General features: G+C 47.3%; 1 protein-coding gene across 1 annotated transcript; it reads left to right on the top strand.

The window, feature by feature from the left end:
* The first annotated feature begins 9,396 nt into the window (after nucleotides 1-9,396).
* UTP14A (UTP14A small subunit processome component) lies at nucleotides 9,397-23,158 on the top strand. The gene is made up of 15 exons (XM_072123239.1): nucleotides 9,397-9,563; nucleotides 11,493-11,580; nucleotides 12,408-12,478; nucleotides 13,486-13,550; nucleotides 14,195-14,337; nucleotides 14,846-15,001; nucleotides 16,253-16,372; nucleotides 16,443-16,537; nucleotides 17,613-17,736; nucleotides 17,852-17,929; nucleotides 18,381-18,765; nucleotides 19,389-19,885; nucleotides 20,594-20,781; nucleotides 22,061-22,160; nucleotides 22,543-23,158. The coding sequence occupies exons 1-15, from the start codon at nucleotides 9,541-9,543 to the stop codon at nucleotides 22,870-22,872; spliced, it is 2,463 nt and encodes an 820-aa protein (XP_071979340.1). The 5' UTR covers nucleotides 9,397-9,540; the 3' UTR covers nucleotides 22,873-23,158.
* The last annotated feature ends 627 nt before the right edge of the window (nucleotides 23,159-23,785 follow it).

Below are 23,785 nucleotides of genomic sequence, written 5' to 3'. Positions count from 1 at the left end.
ATTTCCGTTTTGCAAGGATTTTGGCGCACAGGATCAGATTTTGCCGCATCCGCGCCGGCTTGCACGTGACAGAAATCGGGGGGGGGGGGGGGGGGGGGGGGGCGTCGGACAGCCCAATGGATTTGGACAAACCGCAGAATTTAAAAACCCGATTGTGTCGCAAGATCAAGCACTCACATGCACCAGGAAGAAGAAGGTGAACTCCGGTGGACCTCGCCGCAAAAGCGACGGATGCAGGAACTCGGGCGCATGATCTTCATGAATCGCGCCAGACCCAAATCCTCGTCGGACAATGCGCCGTGGGATCGCGACAGGACCAGGTAAGTACATCTGCCCTAATGTGTAGTTGTGATTATCTACTATAATTCAGGATCATAGTCACATCCAGCGACCATACAAGAGGACTGCAAGCGGCTCTTACTATCCATGTAAATGTCGTGTTTATACCACAGAATAAGGTCTGATCACTCCCATAGATAACTGTCTATCCACCATCTTATATGGGGAATTGTCATTTAAGCAGTTTCTTTACACATTCTGAACATCATCGGAGACTTTCAGTAAGACGCTCATCAGTGTCCATGTTACTGGATGCCGAGGACATCTATAAGATGCATGATGATTGGATGATGACCTCACATGTGACTGGATGTGACTCAATCTATGATTAGGGAGAATTCTGGAAATCTGCTCACCCGGGATCATTCTTATTTCTCTCATTTGTCATAGAGACATCAGTGCTGCCGAAAATATGAGATGGCATAAAAGATCAGATCTTCTGCAAGAGAAGAAATAATCCAGTGCACAGACAGGAAAAGAAATGAGAAACAGCAACAAATAATAACAACATATTTATCAAATAAACATCCATCAATACTACGCCACAGCATAATACTGCCCCTATGTACAGGAATATATTAATATAATACTGCTATAAAGTACAAGACTATAACTACTAAAATACTGCCCCCTATGTACAGGAATATAACTACTATAATACTGCCCCCTATGTACAAGAATATAACTACTATAATACTGCCCCCTATGTACAAGAATATAACTACTATCATACTGCCCCCTATGTACAAGAATATAACTACTATAATACTGCCCCCTATGTACAAGAATATAACTACTATAATACTGCCCCTATGTACAGGAATATAACAACTATAATACTGCCTCCTATGTACAAGAATATAACTACTATAATACTGCCCCCTATGTACAAGAATATAACTACTATAATACTGCTCCCTATGTACAAGAATATAGCTACTATAATACTGTCCCCTATGTACAAGAATATAACTACTATAATACTGCCCCCTATGTACAAGAATATCACTACTATAATACTGCCGTCTATGTACAAGAATATAACTACTATAATACTGCCCCCTATGTACAAGAATATAACTAATATAATACTGCCCCCTATGTACAAGAATATAACTATTATAATACTGCCCCCTATGTACAAAAATATAACTACTATAATACTGCCCTCAATGTACAGGAATATAACTACTATAATACTGCCCCCTATGTACAAGAATATAATTACTATAATACTGCCCCCAATGTACAAGAATATAACTACTATAATACTGCTCCCTATGTACAAGAATATAGCTACTATAATACTGTCCCCTATGTACAAGAATATAACTACTATAATACTGCTCCCTATGTACAAGAATATAGCTACTATAATACTGTCCCCTATGTACAAGAATATAACTACTATAATACTGCCCCCTATGTACAAGAATATAACTACTATAATACTGCTCCCTATGTACAAGAATATAACTACTATAATACTGTTCCCTATGTACAAGAATATAACTACTATAATACTGCCCCCTATGTACAAGAATATAACTACTATAATACTGCCCCCTATGTACAAGAATATAACTAATATAATACTGCCCCCTATGTACAAGAATATAACTACTATAATACTGCCCCCTATGTACAAGAATATAACTACTATAATACTGCCCCCTATGTACAAGAATATAACTACTAGAATACTGCCCCCTATGTACAAAAATATAACTACTATAATACTGCCCTCAATGTACAAGAATATAACTACTATAATACTGCCCCCTATGTACAAGAACATAAATACTATAATACTGCCCCCTATGTGCAGGAATAACTACTATAATACTGCCCCTTAAGTACAAGAATATAACTACTATAATACTGCCCCTATGTAGAGGAATATAACTACTATAATACTGTCCCTTATGTACAAGAACATAATTACTATAATACTGTCCCTTATGTACAATAATATAACTACTATAATACTGCCCCCTATGTACAAGAATATAACTACTATAATACTGCCCCTATGTACAAGAATATAACTATAATACTGCCCCTATGTACAGGAATATAACTACTATAATACTGCCCCCTATGTACAGGAATATAACTACTATAATACTGCCCCCTGTGTACAAGGATATAACTACTATAATACTGCCCCCTATGTGCAGGAATATAACTACTATAATACTGCCCCCTATGTACAAGAATATAACTACTATAATACTGCCCCCTATGTACAAGAATATAACTACTATAATACTGCCCCCTAAGTACAAGAATATAACTGCTATAATACTGCCCCCTATGTACAAGAATATAACTGCTATAATACTGCCCCCTATGTACAAGAATATAACTACTATAATACTGCCCCCTATGTACAAGAATATAACTATAATACTGCCCCTATGTACAGGAATATAACAACTATAATACTGCCCCCTATGTACAGGAATATAACTACTATAATACTGCCCCCTGTGTACAAGGATATAACTACTATAATACTGCCCCCTATGTGCAGGAATATAACTACTATAATACTGCCCTTTATGTACAAGAATATAACTACTATAATACTGCCCCCTATGTACAAAAATATAACTACTATAATACTGCCCTCAATGTACAGGAATATAACTACTATAATACTTCCCCCTATGTACAAGAATATAATTACTATAATACTGCCCCCTATGTACAAGAACATAACTACTATAATACTGCCTCCTATGTACAAGAATATAACTACTATAATAATGCCCCCCTATGTGCAAGAATATAACTACTATAATAGTGCCTCCCTATGTGCAAGAATATAACTACTATAATACTGCCCCTATGTACAAGAATATAACTACTATAATACTGCCCCCTATGTACAAGAATATAACTACTATAATACGGCCCCCATGTACAAGAATATAACTACTATAATACTGCCCCCTATGTACAAGAATATAACTACTATAATACTGCCCCTATGTACAAGAATATATCTACTATAATACTGCCCCCTATGTACAAGAATATAACTGCTATAATACTGCCCCTATGTACAAGAATATAACTACTATAATACTGCCCCCTATGTACAGGAATATAACTACTATCATATTGCCCCCTATGTACAAGAACATAACTACTATAATACTGCCCCTTATGTACAAGAATATAACTACTATAATACTGCCCCCTATGTACAAGAATATAACTACTAAAATACTGCCCCCTATTTAAAGGAATATAACTACTATAATTCTGCCCCTATGTAGAGGAATATAAATACTATAACACTGCCCCCTATGTACAAGAATATAACTACTATAATAATGCCCGCTATGTGCAGGAATATAACTACTATAATACTGCCCCTTATGTACAAGAATATAACTACTATAATACTGCCCCTATGTAGAGGAATATAACTACTATAATACTGTCCCTTATGTACAAGAACATAATTACTATAATACTGTCCCTTATGTACAAGAATATAACTACTATAATACTGCCCCCTATGTACAAGAATATAACTACTATAATATTGCCCCCTATGTACAAGAATATAACTACTATAATATTGCCCCTATGTACAAGAATATAACTACTATAATACTGCCCCCCTATGTACAAGAAATTAACTACTATAATACTGCCCCCTAAGTACAAGAATATAACTGCTATAATACTGCCCCCTATGTACAAGAATATAACTACTATAATACTGCCCCTATGTACAAGAATATAACTACTATAATACTGCCCTTATGTACAAGAATATAACTATAATACTGCCATTATGTACAGGAATATAACTACTATAATACTGCCCCCTATGTACAGGAATATAACTACTATAATACTGCCCCCTGTGTACAAGGATATAACTACTATAATACTGCCCCCTATGTGCAGGAATATAACTACTATAATACTGCCCCTTATGTACAAGAATATAACTACTATAATACTGCCCCTATGTAGAGAAATATAACTACTATAATACTGCCTCCTATGTACAAGAACATAATTACTATAATACTGTCCCTTATGTACAAGAATATAACTACTATAATACTGCCCCCTATGTACAAGAATATAACTACTATAATATTGCCCCCTATGTACAAGAATATAACTACTATAATACTGCCCCCTATGTACAAGGATATAACTACTGTAATACTGCTCCCTATGTATAAGAATATAACTACTATAATACTGCCCCCTATGTACAAGAATATAACTACTATAATATTGCCCCCTATGTACAAGAATATAACTACTTTAATACTGCCCCCTATGTACAGGAATATAACTACAATAATACTGCCCCCTATGTACAGGAATATAACTACTATCATACTGCCCCCTATTTACAACAATATAACTACTATAATACTGCCCCCTATGTACAAGAATATGACTACTATAATACTGCCCCCTATGTACAAGAATATAACTACTATAATACTGTCCCCTATGTACAAGAATATAACTACTATAATACTTCCCTCTATGTACAAGAATATAACTACTATAATACTGCCCCCTATGTACAAGAATATAACTACTATAATACTTCCCTCTATGTACAAGAATATAACTACTATAATACTGTCCCCTATGTACAAGAATATAACTACTATAATACTGCCCCCTATGTACAAGAATATAACTACTATAATACTGCCCCCTATGTACTAGAATATAACTACTATAATACTGCCCCCTATGTACTAGAATATAACTACTATAATACTGCCCCCTATGTACAAGAATATAACTACTATAATACTGCCCCCTATGTACAAAAATATAACTACTATAATACTGCCCCCAATGTACAAGAATATAACTACTATAATACTGATCCCTATGTACAAGAATATAACTACTATAATACTGCCCCCTATTTACAAGAATATAGCTACTATTACTAGTAGCCATTACCCCCACCCAGTATATAGCCAGCCAACCCCCCCAGTATACAGCCAGCCAACCCCACTCCCAGTATACAGCCAGCTACCCCCAGTATACAGCCAGCCAACCCCCCCAGTATACAGCCATCCAGCCACCCCCCCAGTATACAGCCAGCCCCCCCCAGTATACAGCCAGCCAAGCCCCCCCCAGTATACAGCCAGACAAGCCCCCCCAGTATACAGCCAGCCAAGCCCCCCCCCCAGTATACAGTCAGCGTGCCACCCCAGTATACATCCAGCCCACTGTAGTAGATATATATGGCTATCCCCCAGTACACAGCCCAGACTGACCCCCAGTACACAGACCAGACTGCCCCCCAGTACACAGACCAGACTGCCCCCCAGTACACAGACCAGACTGACCCCCAGTACACAGACCAGACTGACCCCCAGTATACAGCCCAGACTGACCCCCAGTATACAGCCCAGACTGACCCACAGTACACAGCCCAGACTGACCCACAGTACACAGCCCAGACTGACCCCCAGTACACAGCCCAGACTGACCCCCAGTATACAGCCCAGGCTGACCCCCAGTATACAGCCCAGGCTGACCCCCAGTATACAGCCCAGGCTGACCCCCAGTATACAGCCCAGGCTGCCCCTCAGTATACAGCCCAGACTGACCCCCAGTACACAGCCCAGACTGACCCCCAGTACACAGCCCAGACTGCCCCTCAGTATACAGCCCAGACTGCCTCTCAGTATACAGCCTCCTCTGCTTTACAGCGCCAGCCCCGGTATACAGAGCCACCCCAACCCAAGTACATAAAAATAAAAACACATGAAACTCACCTCTCCGTCGTTGTGATGCTGCTCCCCTGCTTGATCCCAGTTCGGCCGCGGTGACAGCTCCGTACGGACCGGCGTCGCAAAGACCATGACATCAGCCGCTTGCCGATGGTAGGGGAGCATGGAGCTTGAGCAGGGGCAGGGAGCCGAGAGTCTGGAGGGGGGGGGGCGTTAGCAGAGACGGGTCGACACGGGATTGGAGAGCCGGGAGTGGGGGGCGGAGGGAGCGGAGGGAGCAGAGAGCCAGGAACTGGAGGGAGCAGAGAGCCGGGAGCAGGGAGGACGTTAGCGGAGGGGGCGGGAAAGGAGCCTGGAGCTTGAGCGGGAGCCGAGAGCCTGGAGGGGGGGGGGCTCGGTGCCGGCAGGGTCTGGGGGCCGTTGTAAGGTGCCGGCGGCGTAGGGGGGGTGGGAGCAAGGTGCTGGCAGCGTCGGGGAGCAAGGTGCCGGACAGAGGACTGCAACGTGGTCCCGTCCAGTGCGGGAGCTCAGTGCTGGCCGGTGCCGCCCCTGCGCGGACCGGCTGATGAACTCCAACGGCCCGGTCCTGGTCCGCGGACCGGCGGTTGGGGACCTCTGCAGTAGAGGACAGGACTGGAAGTGTTGCCACCATACATTGGGATTGGCATTCAGGGCTCCAACGCAGGATCTCACCAGTCTTTCAATTGAGGTCCGGGGCATGGAGTTGGACCCAGAAGAAGAGCTGATGTGGAGCGAGGCAGGACATAGAAGGCCAAGTTTTCTTGATGTAGGGCTCCACCCTGAAGACGGATAGGACCGGAAAGAATCTGTCCGCTTACAGGAAATTACGAGGGGTATCTTGAGGGGGACCAGCGGAATGTGATGCCGGGAGACCAGAGCGGCATCCACAAAGTTCCCTGCAGAACCGGAGTGTATGAATGCTGAGACTTGCACGGAAGCACCGGTGCCAACACTGAGGAGCACCGGAATAGTAAGACATGGAGGAGCACCTGAATAGTCAGACGTGGAAATGCTGAATTCACACCTAGGGACGCTTCTCCCAGAAGCACTTATAGCAGGCCAGCGCCGAGCAGAGCCGCGGGAGCATGAGAGGCCGCCGCTGGAGCCAGGGAAGGTAAGATCTGTGGAGCTCCGGGGGTACACTGAGGGACACAAGACAGGGATCGCAGGAGCACCCGTGACACCAGTATAGTAATGATGCCCCTACAGTAGCCAATATAGTAATGGTTCTCCACAGTAGCCACTATAATAATAGTGCCTCTACAGTAGCAAATGTAGTGGCAATGTGCCCTGTAGCAAATAAAGTTACTGTGCCCTCGATAGTAGCCAATATAGTATCATTGATTACACAGTATCTAATATAGAAATAGTGCCCTCCAAGTAGCCAATACAGTAATAGTGCTCCCGCAGTAGCCACTAAAATTACAGTGCCAACATACAGTCATGGTCAAAAGTTTTGAGAATGACACAAATATTATATTTATACATGATCTGTTGCCCTTTGGTTTTTATGTGTTTGTCAGATGTTTTTATCACATACAGAGATACAAGTGCAATCATATTATGAGTAACAAAAGCTTTTATTAACAGTAGCAGCTCTCAATCACCTTCTGTACCAAATCCTGACTGATAGTCGTCCATTCTTGTCCAATGCTTGCATTTTGTCACAATTTCTTGGTTTTTGTTTGTCCCCCCGTCTCTTGATGATTGACCACAAGTTCTCAATGGGATAAGATCTGTGGAGTTTCCAAGCCATGGACCCAAATCTCTATGTTTTGTTCCCTGGGCCATTTAGTTCTCCCCTTTGCTTTATGGCAATGTGCTCCATCATGCTGGAGAAGGCATTGCTCATCACCATCTGCTCCTGGAGGGTTGGGAGAAGTTGCTCTTGGAGGACATTCTGGTCCCATTCTTTATTCATGGATGTGTTTTTAGGCAAAACTGTGCGAGAGCCGATTCCCTTGGCTGAGAAGCCGCCCCACACATGAATGGCTGCAGGAGGCTTTACAGGTGGCATGAGACAAGACTGGTGGTATCGCTCACCTTGTCTCTGTTTTTCAGATTTTCCAAACAATCCGAAAGGGGATTCATCAGAGAAAATGACTTTCCCCCAGTCCTCAGCGTCCACTCCCTGCACCTGCTGCAGAATATCAGTCTGCCCCTGATGTTTTTCTGGAGAGAAGTGGCTTCTTTGCTGCCCTCCTGGACACCAGGCCTTGCTCCAAGAGTCTCCGCAGTCTCACAGTGCGTGCAGATGCCTCACACCTGCCGCTGCCATTCCTGAGCTCTGCACTGCTGGGAGCCCCATCCCCAAGCTGAAACACTTGTAAGAAACGGTCCTGGCGCTTGCTGGTCCTTCTTGGGCCCTGGAGCCTTTTTGGTAACAATGGCACCTCTCTCCTTGAATTCCTTGATGATGTGATAGATTGGTGACTGAGGTGCAATCTTTCTCGCTGCGATACTCTTCCCTGTTAGGTCAGTTTTGTGCAGTGCAATGATGACTGAATGTGTTTCTTTAGAGATAACCATGGGTAACAGAAGAGAAACAATGATGCCAAGCACCAGCCTCCTTTTAAAGTGTCCAGTGGTGGATTCTCACTTAATCATGGCAGATTGATCTCCAGCCCTGTCCTCATCAGCACCCACACCTGTGTTACTGGAGACATCACTGACACCATGATAGCTGCTCCTTTTAAGGCGACTGCAATGAAGTTAAAATGTGTTTTGGGGGAAAAAGTTCATTTTCTAGGCAAATATTGATCTAGGCTGATCCCTCTTTATAACATTCTGGAGTATATGCAATTTATCATTATAAAAACTGATGCAGGAGACTTTTGGCCATGACTGTAGTAGTAGCAAATACAATGCCCACAATAACCAATATAGTAGCAGTACACTCACGATAGCCAATATAGTAGCAGTACACTCACAATATAGTAACGCTGCCCTTGTAGAAGCCAATATATTTACTAGACCTAAATCCCACTAAGAATCAGTAGCTTGACAAATGTTTTCTTACCAATAACACTGAGCTAGAGCCAGTCTAGGTAATTGCTAGTCTCTAGATGTGCAAAGAAGAGTGGGGGAACCTCAAGCTTCTAGATGTGCAAAGCCTGGAAATTAAATCTGAGTATGCAGTGTACTACAACTCCTATCATCCTTTCCTATACAGGGTTCGCATAGAGCTGTGTGCAGGGAGCGCCCTCTACCATCTGATAGAGGAATCATAGGGAATAACCTTATCTTCTCCGCGCAGTTCTCTGCCGCCATCGTGCGGTCTATTTGCATCACTGCACCTGCGCGGCCGTGTCCCGGCGTCACGTGGTGGCTCGTCAGAGTGAGGGCAGAGACTCTGCGACCGTGCGACATTACTAGCAGAAGCGGAAGCGGCGGCGCTTTACGGCTGAAGGCCCACGTGTGCTGCCGAGGAGCGATGAAGCCGGCCAACAAGAGGGGGTGAGAGGGAGTGAGGGGACCCCGGGACTAGAGAGAGAATAAGAGGACAAGAGGGGACCCCAGAGCTAGGGAGAGGGGACCCCAGAGCTAGAGAGAGGGGACCCCAGAGCCAGGAAGAGGGGACCCCAGGGCTTGGGAGAGGGGACCCCAGGGCTAGGGAGAGGAGACCCCAGGGCTAGGATGAGGGGACCCCAGGGCTAGGATGAGGGGACCCCAGGGCTAGGATGAGGGGACCCCAGGGCTAGGATGAGGGGACCCCAGGGCTAGGATGAGGGGACCCCAGGGCTAGGGAGAGGGGACCCCAGGGCTAGGGAGAGGGGACCCCAGGGCTAGAGAGAGGGGACCCCAGGGCTACGGAGAGGAGACCCCAGGGCTAGAGAGAGGGGACCCCAGAGCTAGGGAGAGGGGACCCCAGGGCCAGGAAGAGGGGACCCCAGGGCTTGGGAGAGGGGACCCCAGGGCTAGGATGAGGGGACCCCAGGGCTAGGATGAGGGGACCCCAGGGCTAGGATGAGGGGACCCCAGGGCTAGGATGAGGGGACCCCAGGGCTAGAGAGAGGGGACCCCAGAGCTAGGGAGAGGGGACCCCAGGGCCAGGAAGAGGGGACCCCAGGGCTAGGGAGAGGGGACCCCAGGGCTAGGATGAGGGGACCCCAGGGCTAGGATGAGGGGACCCCAGGGCTAGGATGAGGGGACCCCAGGGCTAGGATGAGGGGACCCCAGGGCTAGGATGAGGGGACCCCAGGGCTAGGGAGAGGGGACCCCAGGGCTAGGGAGAGGGGACCCCAGGGCTAGGGAGAGGAGACCCCAGGGCTAGGGAGAGGGGACCCCAGGGCTAGAGAGAGGGGACCCCAGGGCTAGGGAGAGGGGACCCCAGGGCTAGAGAGAGGGGACCCCAGGGCTAGAGAGAGGGGACCCCAGGGCTAGAGAGAGGGGACCCCAGGGCTAGAGAGAGGGGACCCCAGGGCTAGGATGAGGGGACCCCAGGGCTAGGATGAGGGGACCCCAGGGCTAGGATGAGGGGACCCCAGGGCTAGGATGAGGGGACCCCAGGGCTAGAGAGAGGGGACCCCAGAGCTAGGGAGAGGGGACCCCAGGGCCAGGAAGAGGGGACCCCAGGGCTTGGGAGAGGGGACCCCAGGGCTAGGATGAGGGGACCCCAGGGCTAGGATGAGGGGACCCCAGGGCTAGGATGAGGGGACCCCAGGGCTAGGGAGAGGGGACCCCAGGGCTAGGGAGAGGGGACCCCAGGGCTAGGGAGAGGGGACCCCAGGGCTAGGGAGAGGAGACCCCAGGGCTAGGGAGAGGGGACCCCAGGGCTAGAGAGAGGGGACCCCAGGGCTAGGGAGAGGGGACCCCAGGGCTAGAGAGAGGGGACCCCAGGGCTAGAGAGAGGGGACCCCAGGGCTAGAGAGAGGGGACCCCAGGGCTAGGATGAGGGGACCCCAGGGCTAGGATGAGGGGACCCCAGGGCTAGGATGAGGGGACCCCAGGGCTAGGGAGAGGGGACCCCAGGGCTAGGGAGAGGGGACCCCAGGGCTAGGGAGAGGGGACCCCAGGGCTAGGATGAGGGGACCCCAGGGCTAGGATGAGGGGACCCCAGGGCTAGGATGAGGGGACCCCAGGGCTAGGATGAGGGGACCCCAGGGCTAGGATGAGGGGACCCCAGGGCTAGGATGAGGGGACCCCAGGGCTAGGATGAGGGGACCCCAGGGCTAGAGAGAAAGAGAGGACCCTGAGACTATAGAAGGTCCCAGAAGGGACCCCAGGACTGAGGCTGATACTAATGATATTGGGAGGACATCCTGGTCCTGGATGGTAAAATGGGGCAATTATGGATGAAAGTGACACATGCTGACGGGTGGGAATGTTGGGGTGTCATTGGCTGATACTGACCTGTTGGTGACCACAGATTCCTGTGTTTTCCAGTCACAGCACCCCGGGACCGAGAGACATGAAGAAGATGACAGAGGAGGTGGTCCTGATGGAGCCGGAGCTGAGCGCCAGCGAGGATGAGGTACAGGAACATCGCCTACATCTTACACCCAAAAAGTGTCAACATCTTGTACCATGAAGTCTAAAATCCCTGAACTTCAGAGGACTTGATCCCCCTGGGGTCCAGCTCTGTTGTGTTCTGGTACTGGAGCAGGTTCGGACATTACACAGGGGAAGCAGAGGAGTCTGGGAAAGCTGAGTGAGGAGCTTATGGCTTCCTTAGTTCTGCAGGAGATGTCGCTGGAGGTTTCCTTCCATAAGGGGGGGTCTCCTGCATTACAACCTGTGTCACCCCCTCCCCCAAAATCCGCCCTCTATAAAGAGACCGCAGGAGGATGAGCCCCATTGTACCCTGACAAAGTGCAGGTTATAAAGTCTCTGGAGGATCTGGCTTCTAACCATGTACCTACCTGCTGGTGGTGGCTCCCGGCGGCCCGCCCCTTATGATCCAGATACACTTGTTACAATGTTGCAGCCAGATTCCAATAATCCATCAGACTGTGCACAGTACAAGCACTTACCTGTAACAATGTGTCTTCTGTATCACTGGCTTCCTGATGTGCGAAGACTTACCTGCCTGCTGGTGCTGTGTTCTGTATCACTGGTCACATGATGTGCGGGCACTTATCCACCTGCTGGTGCTGTGTTCTGTATCACTGGTCACATGATGTGCGGGCACTTATCCACCTGCTGGTGCTGTGTTCTGTATCACTGGTCACATGATGTGCGGGCACTTATCCACCTGCTGGTGCTGTGTTCTGTATCACTGGTCTCATGATGTGCGGGCACTTACCTGTAACAATGTGTCTTCTGTATCACTGGTCTCATGATGTTCTCTTCTTCCTCCAGGACGATGGTGACGCCGAGCGCAAGCACCAGAGGCTTCTGGACGCCATCTCTGCTCTGGGCGGCAGTAAGAGGTAGAGCGGCGACGCATTGTACTGATTATTTATTTGCTATTCTCTGCATCATAGTGATTATAGCGAGGGACCTTGTCCGTCACTGGTGGTCGCTGTTACTGTCATTGACCTGTTATTGGGGTTCTCTGTCATGTGACCTGTTATTGGGGCCTCCGTCTCTTACTATCATGTGACCTGTTATTGGGGCCTCCGTCTCTTACTATCATGTGACCTGTTATTGGGGCCTCCGTTTCTTACTATCATGTGACCTGTTATTGGGGCCTCCGTCTCTTACTATCATGTGACCTGTTATTGGGGCCTCCGTCTCTTACTATCATGTGACCTGTTATTGGGGCCTCCGTCTCTTACTATCATGTGACCTGTTATTGGGGCCTCCGTCTCTTACTATCATGTGACCTGTTATTGGGGCCTCCGTTTCTTACTATCATGTGACCTGTTATTGGGGCCTCCGTTTCTTACTATCATGTGACCTGTTATTGGGGCCTCCGTTTCTTACTATCATGTGACCTGTTATTGGGGTTCTCTGTCATGTGACCTGTTATTGGGGCCACCGTTTCTTACTATCATGTGACCTGTTATTGGGGCCTCCGTCTATTACTATCATGTGACCTGTTATTGGGGTTCCCTGTCATGTGACCTGTTATTGGGGTTCTCTGTCATGTGACCTGTTATTGGGGTTCTCTGTCATGTGACCTGTTATTGGGGTTCTCTGTCATGTGACCTGTTATTGGGGTTCTCTGTCATGTGACCTGTTATTGGGGTTCTCTGTCATGTGACCTGTTATTGGGGTTCTCTGTCATGTGACCTGTTATCGGGGTTCTCTGTCATGTGATTGATCTGTTATCGGGGTTCTCTGTCATGTGATTGATCTGTTATCGGGGTTCTCTGTCATGTGATTGATCTGTTATCGGGGGTCTCTGTCATGTGATTGATCTGTTATCGGGGGTCTCTGTCATGTGACCTGTTATTGGGGCCCTGGTCACTTCCTGTCATGTGATCTGTTGCAGGAAGAAGATGTCGGAGCGGACGGAGGCCAGCCTCCAGGTGTCGGAGTTCGGCATTAGCGCAGAAGGTGCGGGTTACTTTTCTTTGTCTATTTTGAAATCCATTTTAAGATGAATTTATAGTCTGGGATTTTGCCCTAGGGACGAGTCCTCACACTGCTGTGCACTGTGCATAGAGCTTCTCCCTGCCCTCCTGCTCTGAGGAAAAGCTCCAGCAGGCTCCTGGTTGGATTCTGCAGCCACTGCAGGGGGGCAATGGAGGGCACAGCTGTGTGAGGACACTTGGAGAAGGCACAATCCTGAATTATAGATTTTTTTTTTTTCTATCAAAGCTGCTGACAGATTCCCTCTGATAGGAGCAGCCATACAGCCATAACTTTACATGAATTGATATCTTAATAAAAGGATAGTGGGAAAGCTGGGTGACGGCTCCTATAAGAGGCATCACGGCGGCCATGTGTGTTGTCTCACAGTGACACTACATAGAAGAACCATTCTGGAGTCGGGAAAGCTGTGCTGTAGTAATTGGTGGTTGTCACCCAGCTTTCCCAGGCTCCTCAGTAGTAAATCTGCCCAGTTATGTCATAGATTCTCTCCCCCCTTTTCACTGTATAGTAAGAGAGACCATCCGGTTCTAGGAAAGCTGGATGACCATGGAGCTACCCTGCTTTCCCAGATTCTTGTATTCTTTATCGTGTTATACCTCATGCAGGTGTCAGAGAGAAGGTCCGCTTGTCGGATCTCATCAAACCTATCAAGAAGGAGAAGGCGCTGAAAAAAATGAAGAGTCAACTGGGAATCATCAAACCGAAGAAGAGCCTGGAGCTGCCCATGAACAAAGCGGAGGAGCAGAAGGTGGGGGGCGCTGTCCTGGGGGAGCGCGGCGCTGGGGGTGCGGGCCAAAGGAGCTGTCAGGGAGGGGCCCGGAGACTGTCATGTAGGGGTGGGGGCTGAAGGGTTGTCCTGGGGAGGAGTAGAGACGGGGGGAGGTGTTGCGGGGTTGTTCTCTAGAGGTATGGCAGGAGCTGCAGTGTTGCCTTGAGGGGGGTTGTGGGCCTGTCCTGTGGAAGTATAGCAACGGTGGGGGGTGTATCGTGGGGGGTGTTCTGGGGAGGTATGGCGGGGGCCGCAGGGTTATCCTGTAGGTCTGTCCTCGGGAAGTATAGCAAAGATGGGGGCGGCCAGTGGGGAGTTGTTCTGGGGAGGTATGGAAGGGGCGTTCGGGACTGTCCTTGGGAGGTATAGCGAGAGGTGTCCTTGGGGGGGGGGGGGGGGCGCAGGGGTGTTTTGGGGGCCCCGGTGAGGTCTGCCCTCTGTGTTTCTCTCCTTCTCTCACACATTCCTGTATTTCCTCCCCCTGCAGATCCTCAGACAGGCCGCCTACCAGAAAAGCTCACAGGAAGTCTCCCGCTGGAAGAACGTAGTGACGGAGAATCGTAAGGCGGAGCAGCTGGTGTTCCCCCTTAATGAAGAGCCGCTGAGACCCGCGCCCATAGAGGAGAACCTGACCGCCTGGAAGGTGCGATCCCTCAGACCAAGGGTTCCTGACAAAATGTCCCTCAAAATATTTGTCTATTTTTTAGATTATTGAGTCCTCTCCATACGCTTGTTTACTGATACCCTGACACCGATCGTGGGTGTCCTTCTCATTTCTGGAGATCTGCTACAATGTGCCACTAGATCAATAGGAAATCCATCATATACTGCAGTATAGCTGTGTTGCAGTATATGGTAGGAATGATCAGACCCCCCTGGGGATAAAGTACCCAAGGGGGCTGTAAATACAGTTAAAAAAAAACTTCAATTCCCAAGTACTGATATAGCAATAAACAAAAACAGCATCATAAGTCCCTAGGAGAAGAGAGCTGGACTTCAACACTAAATAGTCCACTTCCATGACTTCCATGATCCATACAGAATGATAGTGGTTTATTATGGCAGTTTCTACTGACAGGTTCTTTTTAATAATTAACAAGATAATTGTGACAAGATGTAAAAATTCAAATATACTCTGGATATTTTCATGCATTTGAAGGGAATCTGTCAGCAGGTTTAATCAGCAGGACAGCGATATATATGGATTTATATTCCAGGATTGTAGCTGTGCAATGGGGATGTGTCCTCTCACTGCTGTGCTCTGTGCCAATAATAATAATCTTTATGTAGCGCCATCAAATTACAGAGTTTTGCATATCATAAGGGACAAATGGTCTCTCTGTATATAGTGTTGGGTATTCTTCAGGTTCCCTTTAAAGGAAATATACCATCAAAATCCATCATCAAAAACCAGGGACACTTACTCATCGATCCAGGCCCGGTAGCTGTGGTAATCTTTTTATATTTGTTAACCATGGCCTCCTTCCATGCTTTAGCTTCACAGGCTGTTACACTGTGCAGGAGCACTTCTCCCCCACTTTGTGAGATTACATCGGGCAGAGGGAGGGTGAGTGATGAGGGAGACTGTGGAACAGCCTGTGAAGCTGCAGCACGGAGGGGCTTTAGTTACACCTCCCGAGCCCTTCTTGTTCATTAGCATAATTTTAGAAGTTAATTTGAGAAAGGAGGCGGCCATGGGTAACAAATATAAGAAAATGCCTGGATCTATGAGTACGTTTCCCTGGTTTATTATACTGGATTTTGATGGGAGATTTCCTTTGAAGACCTGTTCACATATTTCATAATGTAAAGGTCTAGTGGAAAGTTTTCATTGATACTTTGTTGTACGTGTTACAGTTTTGTGCAGTTGTATTAACCCCTTGTCCCCCCTCAGGCCAGAACTCCGCTGGAGATGGAGATATTCAGTATGCTACACAAGCATAAACAGCCCATTGTGGCTCCAGTTCTCACCCCCATGGAGAAGGCATCGATAAAAGCCATGAGCCTGGAGGAGGTAATGAGGGAGGAGAGCGGGGGATCTGCAGGGTAAGAAGCCAAAATCATCCATTTATGTCCTGTTTTAGGCCAAACGGCGACGGATAGAACTTCAGCGAGCGAGAATCCTCCAGTCCTACTACCAGGTGAAGGCACGGAGGGAAGGGAAGATCAAAAGCAAATCGTAAGTGTTACATCTTGTATTATATCCCAGAGCTGCACTCACTATTCTGCTGCTGGTGCAGTCACTGTGTACATACATGACATTACTTATCCTGTACTGATCCTGAGTTACATCCTGTATTATATCCCAGAGCTGCACTCACTATTCTGCTGCTGGTGCAGTCACTGTGTACATACATGACATTACTTATCCTGTACTGATCCTGAGTTACATCCTGTATTATACTCCAGAGCTGCACTCACTATTCTGCTGCTGGTGCAGTCACTGTGTACATACATGACATTACTTATCCTGTACTGATCCTGAGTTACATCCTGTATTCTACTCCAAAGCTGCACTCACTATTCTGCTAATGCGGTCACTGTGTACATACATGACATTACTTATCCTGTACTGATCCTGAGCTACATCCTGTATTATATCCCAGAGCTGCACTCACTATTCTGCTGCTGGTGCAGTCACTGTGTACATACCTGACATTACTTATCCTGCACTGATCCTGAGTTACATCCTGTATTATATCCCAGAGCTGCACTCACTATTCTGCTGCTGGTGCAGTCACTGTGTACATACATGACATTACTTATCCTGTACTGATCCTGAGTTACATCCTGTATTATACTCCAGAGCTGCACTCACTATTCTGCTGCTGGTGCAGTCACTGTGTACATATATGACATTACTTATCCTGTACTGATCCTGAGTTACATCCTGTATTATACTCCAGAGCTGCACTCACTATTCTGCTGCTGGTGCAGTCACTGTGTACATACATGACATTACTTATCCTGTACTGATCCTGAGTTACATCCTGTATTATACCCCAGAGCTGCACTCACTATTCTGCTGCTGGTGCAGTCACTGTGTACATACATGACATTACTTATCCTGTACTGATCCTGAGTTACATCCTGTATTATACTCCAGAGCTGCACTCACTATTCTGCTGCTGGTGCAGTCACTGTGTACATACATGACATTGCTTATCTTGTACTGATCCTGAGTTACATCCTGTAATATACCCCAGAGCTGCACTCACTATTCTGCTGCTCTAACCTCCGATGTGATATTTTAGCTATCGCAAAGTAAAGAAGAAAGGGAGAATGAAACAATCCCTAAAAGTTTTTGAGGAGCTGCGGAAGACTAATCCGGAGGCGGCTCTTGAAGAATTGGAGAAGCTGGAGAAAGACCGGATACAGGTGAGTGTTGCTGGGTGGGTTGTATGATTTGGGGTTAGGTTTTGGGCTGGTTGTTGTTTTTTTTTTATGTGTAGGGTCCTGTTCTCATTGTCCTGTTCTCTCTTTCTGTTCCCAGGAGAGGATGTCACTCAAACACCAGAAGACCGGGAAGTGGGCAAAATCCAGGGCCATCATGGCCAAGTATGACGATGAGGTGAGTGTCTCTATTTGCAGCACAGAGTATTTCAGCAGCACAGAGTATTTCAGCAGCACAGAGTATTTCAGCAGCACAGAGTATTTCAGCAGCACAGAGTATTTCAGCAGCACAGAGTATTTCAGCAGCACAGAGTATTTCAGCAGCACAGAGTATTTCAGCAGCACAGAGTATTTCAGCAGCACAGAGTATTTCAGCAGCACAGAGTATTTCAGCAGCACAGAGTATTTCAGCAGCACAGAGTATTTCAGCAGCACAGAGTATTTCAGCAGCACAGAGTATTTCAGCAGCACAGAGTATTTCAGCAGCACAGAGTATTTCAGCAGCACAGAGTATTTCAGCAGCACAGAGTATTTCAGCAGCACAGAGTATTTCAGCAGCACAGAGTATTTCAGCAGCACAGAGTATTTCAGTCTCAGTGATGCCTCCCTTGTCTTTCTCTATCCTGTAGGCTCGCAAAGCGATGCAAGAACAGCTGCAGAAACACAAAGAGTTAACCACAAAAATTGCAGTCGTGACCGAGGAAAAGGAGGAGGAAGAACGAGAGGAGGAGGAGGAGCAGGAGATTATCCCGGATTTCGTCAATGATGCCCAGATGAGTCTGGAAGGTGCCAACCCCTGGATGACGGGGAAGCTGAGGAGCGATGCTAAGGATGCTGGGACTGCGGAGGAGGTGCAGGGGGAAGTGGAGGCGGCTGCTAAGAGCAACGAGCCAGAGAAGGAGGAGTCTGAGGAGGAGGCGGAGTCTGAGGAAGAGACCGCGCTCCGAGAATTCCAAGATCGAAGACGTCTGCGCAAACAACTTGGCGTGGAGGAGTCTCTTACTCCAGATTCAGGTGAGCGCAGGTCCCTCTGCTTTTTTAATTAGAATTCTTATACATTCCTCAGTTATTCCTACTGGAAATGTGTCCGTAGAGCAACAGCTGTGTATGTCCCCTGCAGACTGACATTGTCCAATCAGTGATGACCAAAGGGCCCCCCCCCCCATTACAAGGACATTGGTACCACCCAGTTGTCAATATATCCATTTACAGGAGGAATAGCAGTGGGAAAGCAAAATGCTGCAGCCCATTGGAGCTGTGATGACGACTATAGAGGAGCTGCTCCCTCTCCTAAATAATTACAATTCTTTAGCAATTTTCTCAGATACTTTATACATTCCTTAGTTATTCCTCCGGACAATGTGTCTAACGCCAGCTTGAGGGTAAGTTCCTACAAGCTGCAGTGTGGTCCCCTGAGAGTTTAAGGGGTTGTCCGCTTTCTGCAAATAATTGATATTGTTTGTATAAGGAAAACTTGTAAAATGTTCCAATACACTTTCTGTATCAATTCCTCATGGTATTTTAGATCTAAGTTATTTGCTGAAAGTGGACAAACCCTTTAAGGAGCAGATTCTGTGATATTTTCATGTGATTGCGTCTCACTGCAGATGTTCACATTTTGCTTTGACCTTCTGCAGGATCGGCAGCGGGTGCCGCAGCGCAGGATCACGCCAGGGAAGTGTCACAGTTCAACAGGATGTTCCAAAAGATGCTGGAGGAGAACAAGAAAGAACAGAAGCTGCAGAAGAAACTGAACGCCACAGCAGCAGTGGAGGAGAAAGAGAAGAAAAAGGCGGAGGTGGAGGAGCAGAAGAGATCCCAGGAGGAGGAGGAAGACGAGGAGGGAGATCCACTCATCATAGAGGGGATGGATAGAACACGGACTATGGAAGATCTGGAGACCCTCGGGACGAGGGAGACCCTGGAGGAGCTGATGACACCGCAGAAGCCGCCAGACAAGACCCCGCAGCAAAAGCCGCCAGACAAGACCCCGCAGCAGAATCTACCAGACAAGACCCCGCAGCAGAAGAAAAAGAAAGCACAGATTATCAGCGCCAAAGACGTCCTGGCCGCCAAGGCCCCCCGGGTCCATGCGCCGCTGCTGCCCACCATGATGGACACGGAAGAAGAGGAGGTGAGGATGGATCCATGACTCATCTGTATTACTTTTTGTAACTTTTTTTTTTTTTTAAGGTGGAGTCATCTGTTTGGGGACTTGTTTTTTTTTCCTGAACCAGTTCTATTTTTGGACATTCTCGATTTTGTAGCCTTTAAGTTTTATCTACTATATAAGGGAGGGAGAGTCGCACTTTTACTGCCTTGTAATCCACTGATATAATATATTGGGTGTAGTATTAAACAACCCCCTAGATGCTGCGGTCACTACTGACATCTGAAGGGTTAAATCTGGGTGTCTGCTTTGTTGGCTCGTCCTGTGCTCCACAGGGTGAGTTAAAGGGGTTCTTCCAAGATTTAATGTCATCCTGTATCCACAGAGCGGTGACTACTTCTGATCACATGACAGGGTCCGAGTTCCCCAAATAAATTAGGCATCAGGTCAGGAATTGGACCATGTGCATCTTATCCCCTATACTAAGGTCTCCATTCACATCCAGAGCTGCGTCTAGAGGTTTCCTAGATTCCTTTTATTTTGCTGGACCCTACGTCTCGCTGCTGCCCCCTGCCTGTCCAGAGCTGAAGTTTTGGGCTGAGGTCTCTGTAATGGTCCCATCACTTATTCACACTACTCCCCAAAATGCAATGCAGCAGGTGCAAACCCTAATCAAGCGCTCCTGCTATGGTCCTAACTTCTGCTGGTTTTTTTCCCCTCGCTCTCATTTAGGCCGACGAGAAAAAGCAGAAGATGATCATCAAGGAGGCGTTTGCCGGTGATGACGTCATTGGGGATTTCTTAAAGGAGAAGCGTAAAGCCATCGAAGACGCGAAGCCCAAAGACATCTGCCTGGCGCTGCCGGGGTGGGGGTCATGGGGAGGCACCAACCTCCCGATCAGCGCAAAGAAGAAGCGCAGGTGAGTGCGGCCAAAGGGTTAATCTTGCGTCACTGCTTTGCACATCTTCCCCTAAACTGCGCAAATCTAGAAAGAAATGGGGATGTGTTTACAGGGGGGTAACAATAAGGACCGGGTGGCTGAATATCAAAAACTAAAATTGTATGTGTCAAATATTTTTCTCAAATCTATCCAATGATGCCAAACTCCGCCTCCTACCCCCACACCCTGGGGGCAGCTTCTTATATAGCAGATTTAGATGGAAGTAATTTTCATTTCATAATCTGTAATCGCCGAAAAATCAAGTGTTGGAAAAATGGGGAAATCTCGAGAAATATATCGGATCAAAAATATTTCTTAAAAATCTATCCAGTGATACTAAAGTTGACCCAGTATTTTTACCCCCCAGGGGGTGAGTAGGGGGAGTCTGCATTCAGCATAACCCACAAAAAACAATGTGGACATAGAAATTTTCTGTTTTGTGAGGCGGGTGTAATGTGTGTCCCTGCCTCTCACACATCGGGGACTGGAGTAATGTGACTAATGAGCTTGATGCACTTTGTTGGGCATTTCCAAAGCCCCTCCTTGCTCCAGCTTCACCGGATGTTACAGTGTTTCACCTCACCCTCTACTCCCTCAGCACTCCTCCCCTCCCTCCGCTTTCCTGATGTGATCTCACACAGTGGGACATGCTACCGCACAGAGGGTCTCTGGTAACACCCCCACAGCCCTTCTAGCACAATTGTAAAAGTTAATGTTAGAAGGAAGGAGGTTATGGATAGCAAATATAATAAGATACCACAGTCACGATACCTGGATTTATAGTTTATAATGATAGATTTTTGGTAGATTTCCTTTAAGCTTCACCAGATTTTGCTGAAGTTGCATAACGGTGTGAGCAGCACAAGTTGCCTGAAGGGTGCAGAATTTTTCCACCAGTTTTAAATCTGTTCCATCAATGTAGAAAAATCTCCGAAGTGTGTGAATCCACCAAACGTTGAAGTCGCCTTTATTCATATGTGCTAAAGTTGCAGGATGGTGGATTCTACACAGCACTAAAGTTGTCAGAGGGTTCCCACCTGTTGTATAACAGTATCAGCTACATGTTTAATAAATTTGCTGGAGCATGTGATCCTGTTTTTTTTAGTAAAAGTTGAGTGAAGGTTGAAAACCAGCTATAAAAACCTCCCCTTGCATTAACTGTTCCATTCCTGTATTAACATTGCAGGAGGGTGCGACCGTTGTCTGAAGGTTGAAGAACTTTTTACCCCAGTTTTAACCTGTATTTGTGTTTTCTTAGGTTCACGTTGAAAGCGCCGCCGCCGCCTCCACGGAAAGACGACAAGCTGCCGAACGTCATCATCAGCGAGAACAGGAATAAAGCGTTTGCTGCCCATCAGGTGAGTGAGGGGTGATGATGGGGCAGACATCGGGGTTTGTATAGAGTAGAGTGACCCCCCCACATTGTAACACTGGATCATTCAGTATAACTTTTGTAAAGCTTGAGGAAAGTTTTACTACGGTCACCTCCAAATCCAATACTTGGGCTCTATTCACACAGTCGTCATATTGACACAAGAAAGCTATGATAATAAAGGGATCGTGGTGCCCGCCCCCTCTCCTGGGAAGACTTGTAGTCGTAGTCGCCCATACACCATCACCTCCTGCAGATGATACATTGTAGTGTGTGCAGCAAAGCTTTAGACGTCTTGCTGCAGCTCTGGGTGTGAATGTAGGAGACACGATCCTCATGAAGTGTTTGTGATTCCTCCCTCTCTGCAGCCATACGTGCCAGTAAAATTCCAGAAGCGGTGTGAGAATTTCTTGCGGACCCCCATCGGCAGCACCTGGAACCCGGAGCGGGCCGTCCAGCAGCTGACTGCTCCCAAGGTGGTCACCAAGACGGGACACATCATTGAACCCATCACCGACGACTTCCTCCAGAAGTCCGAAGTCCAAGGTGCTGACCCGACCAAGGCGCTGGAGAAGGAGCTGCAACAGCTGGAGGAGAAGATCAAAAGAGAGACCCAAACCAAGGACCCGCAACCCCAGGAGAAGAACAAGGGCCACAAGAAAGGCACAAAAAGTAAACACAATAACAAAAAAAAGTAGAGGGGTCGTGACCTTGTAATCTTCACCCTGTATGGACTGGTCTGCAGCTGGAAAGGTCATAGGAAGATGACCTCTTCCCCACTGGTTTGTCACCTTTGGTGCTGGTTCCCGCTTCATATGTGAGAAATTGCTTGAGTAACAATTCCCTGATTATCTCTTACTTTATTACATTGGAAGTTGTGATACCAAGCAATTGCCCCCAAGTATCCTATGGACCACCAAGGAGAAACGGCCTGAGCCTGCTGATGCAGGAAAACTGCGGGGATTTGAAGATGCTAATGAACCTACTGTTCAAAATATGCATAATTATATTGCAGGGTTGTGGCTTCTCCAGGTGCACTGGGGGCATTTCCTCACACTGCTGTGCTCTGTGCTCTCTGCAACCAGTGTTAGGTATTGTCCCTGGAGAGATGTGTAATCATCCCTCACACTGCTGTGCTCTGTGCTCTCTGCAACCAGTGTTAGGTAATGTCCCTGGAGAGATGTGTTATCATCGCTCTGTGTATGCAGGAGCACTGTAAAATATGGATTCATATTCCTGGATTGTAGCTTCTCTAAGTGCACTGGGGGTGTGTCCTCACACTGCTGTGCTCTTTAACTTTTTAGGCTGTTTAACTGTTCAGCATACCCCTCTCTACTGTGAGTTGGACATGAGCTAACACAGTCTGCACAGCAGTGTGAGAAAACATCCCCAGTGCACTTGGAAACGCTACAATCCTGGAATATACTTCCATATTCCATAGTCCTGCTGCTGCTAACAACAAAGGTTTGATTACAGATCTCTCTAGGGACAATACCTGATAATGGCTGCAGAGAGCACAGAGCACAGCAATGTGACAACATCCCCAGTGCACTTGGAAAAGCTACAATCCTGGAATATAATTCCATATTCCATAGTCCTGCTGTTACTAAC

The sequence above is a fragment of the Engystomops pustulosus genome, chromosome 9, assembly GCF_040894005.1.
Source record: "Engystomops pustulosus chromosome 9, aEngPut4.maternal, whole genome shotgun sequence".
NCBI classification, from domain to species: Eukaryota; Metazoa; Chordata; class Amphibia; order Anura; family Leptodactylidae; genus Engystomops; species Engystomops pustulosus.
Note: the sequence above shows the minus strand (reverse complement) of the source record. Positions and strands in the feature narration are given on the sequence as shown.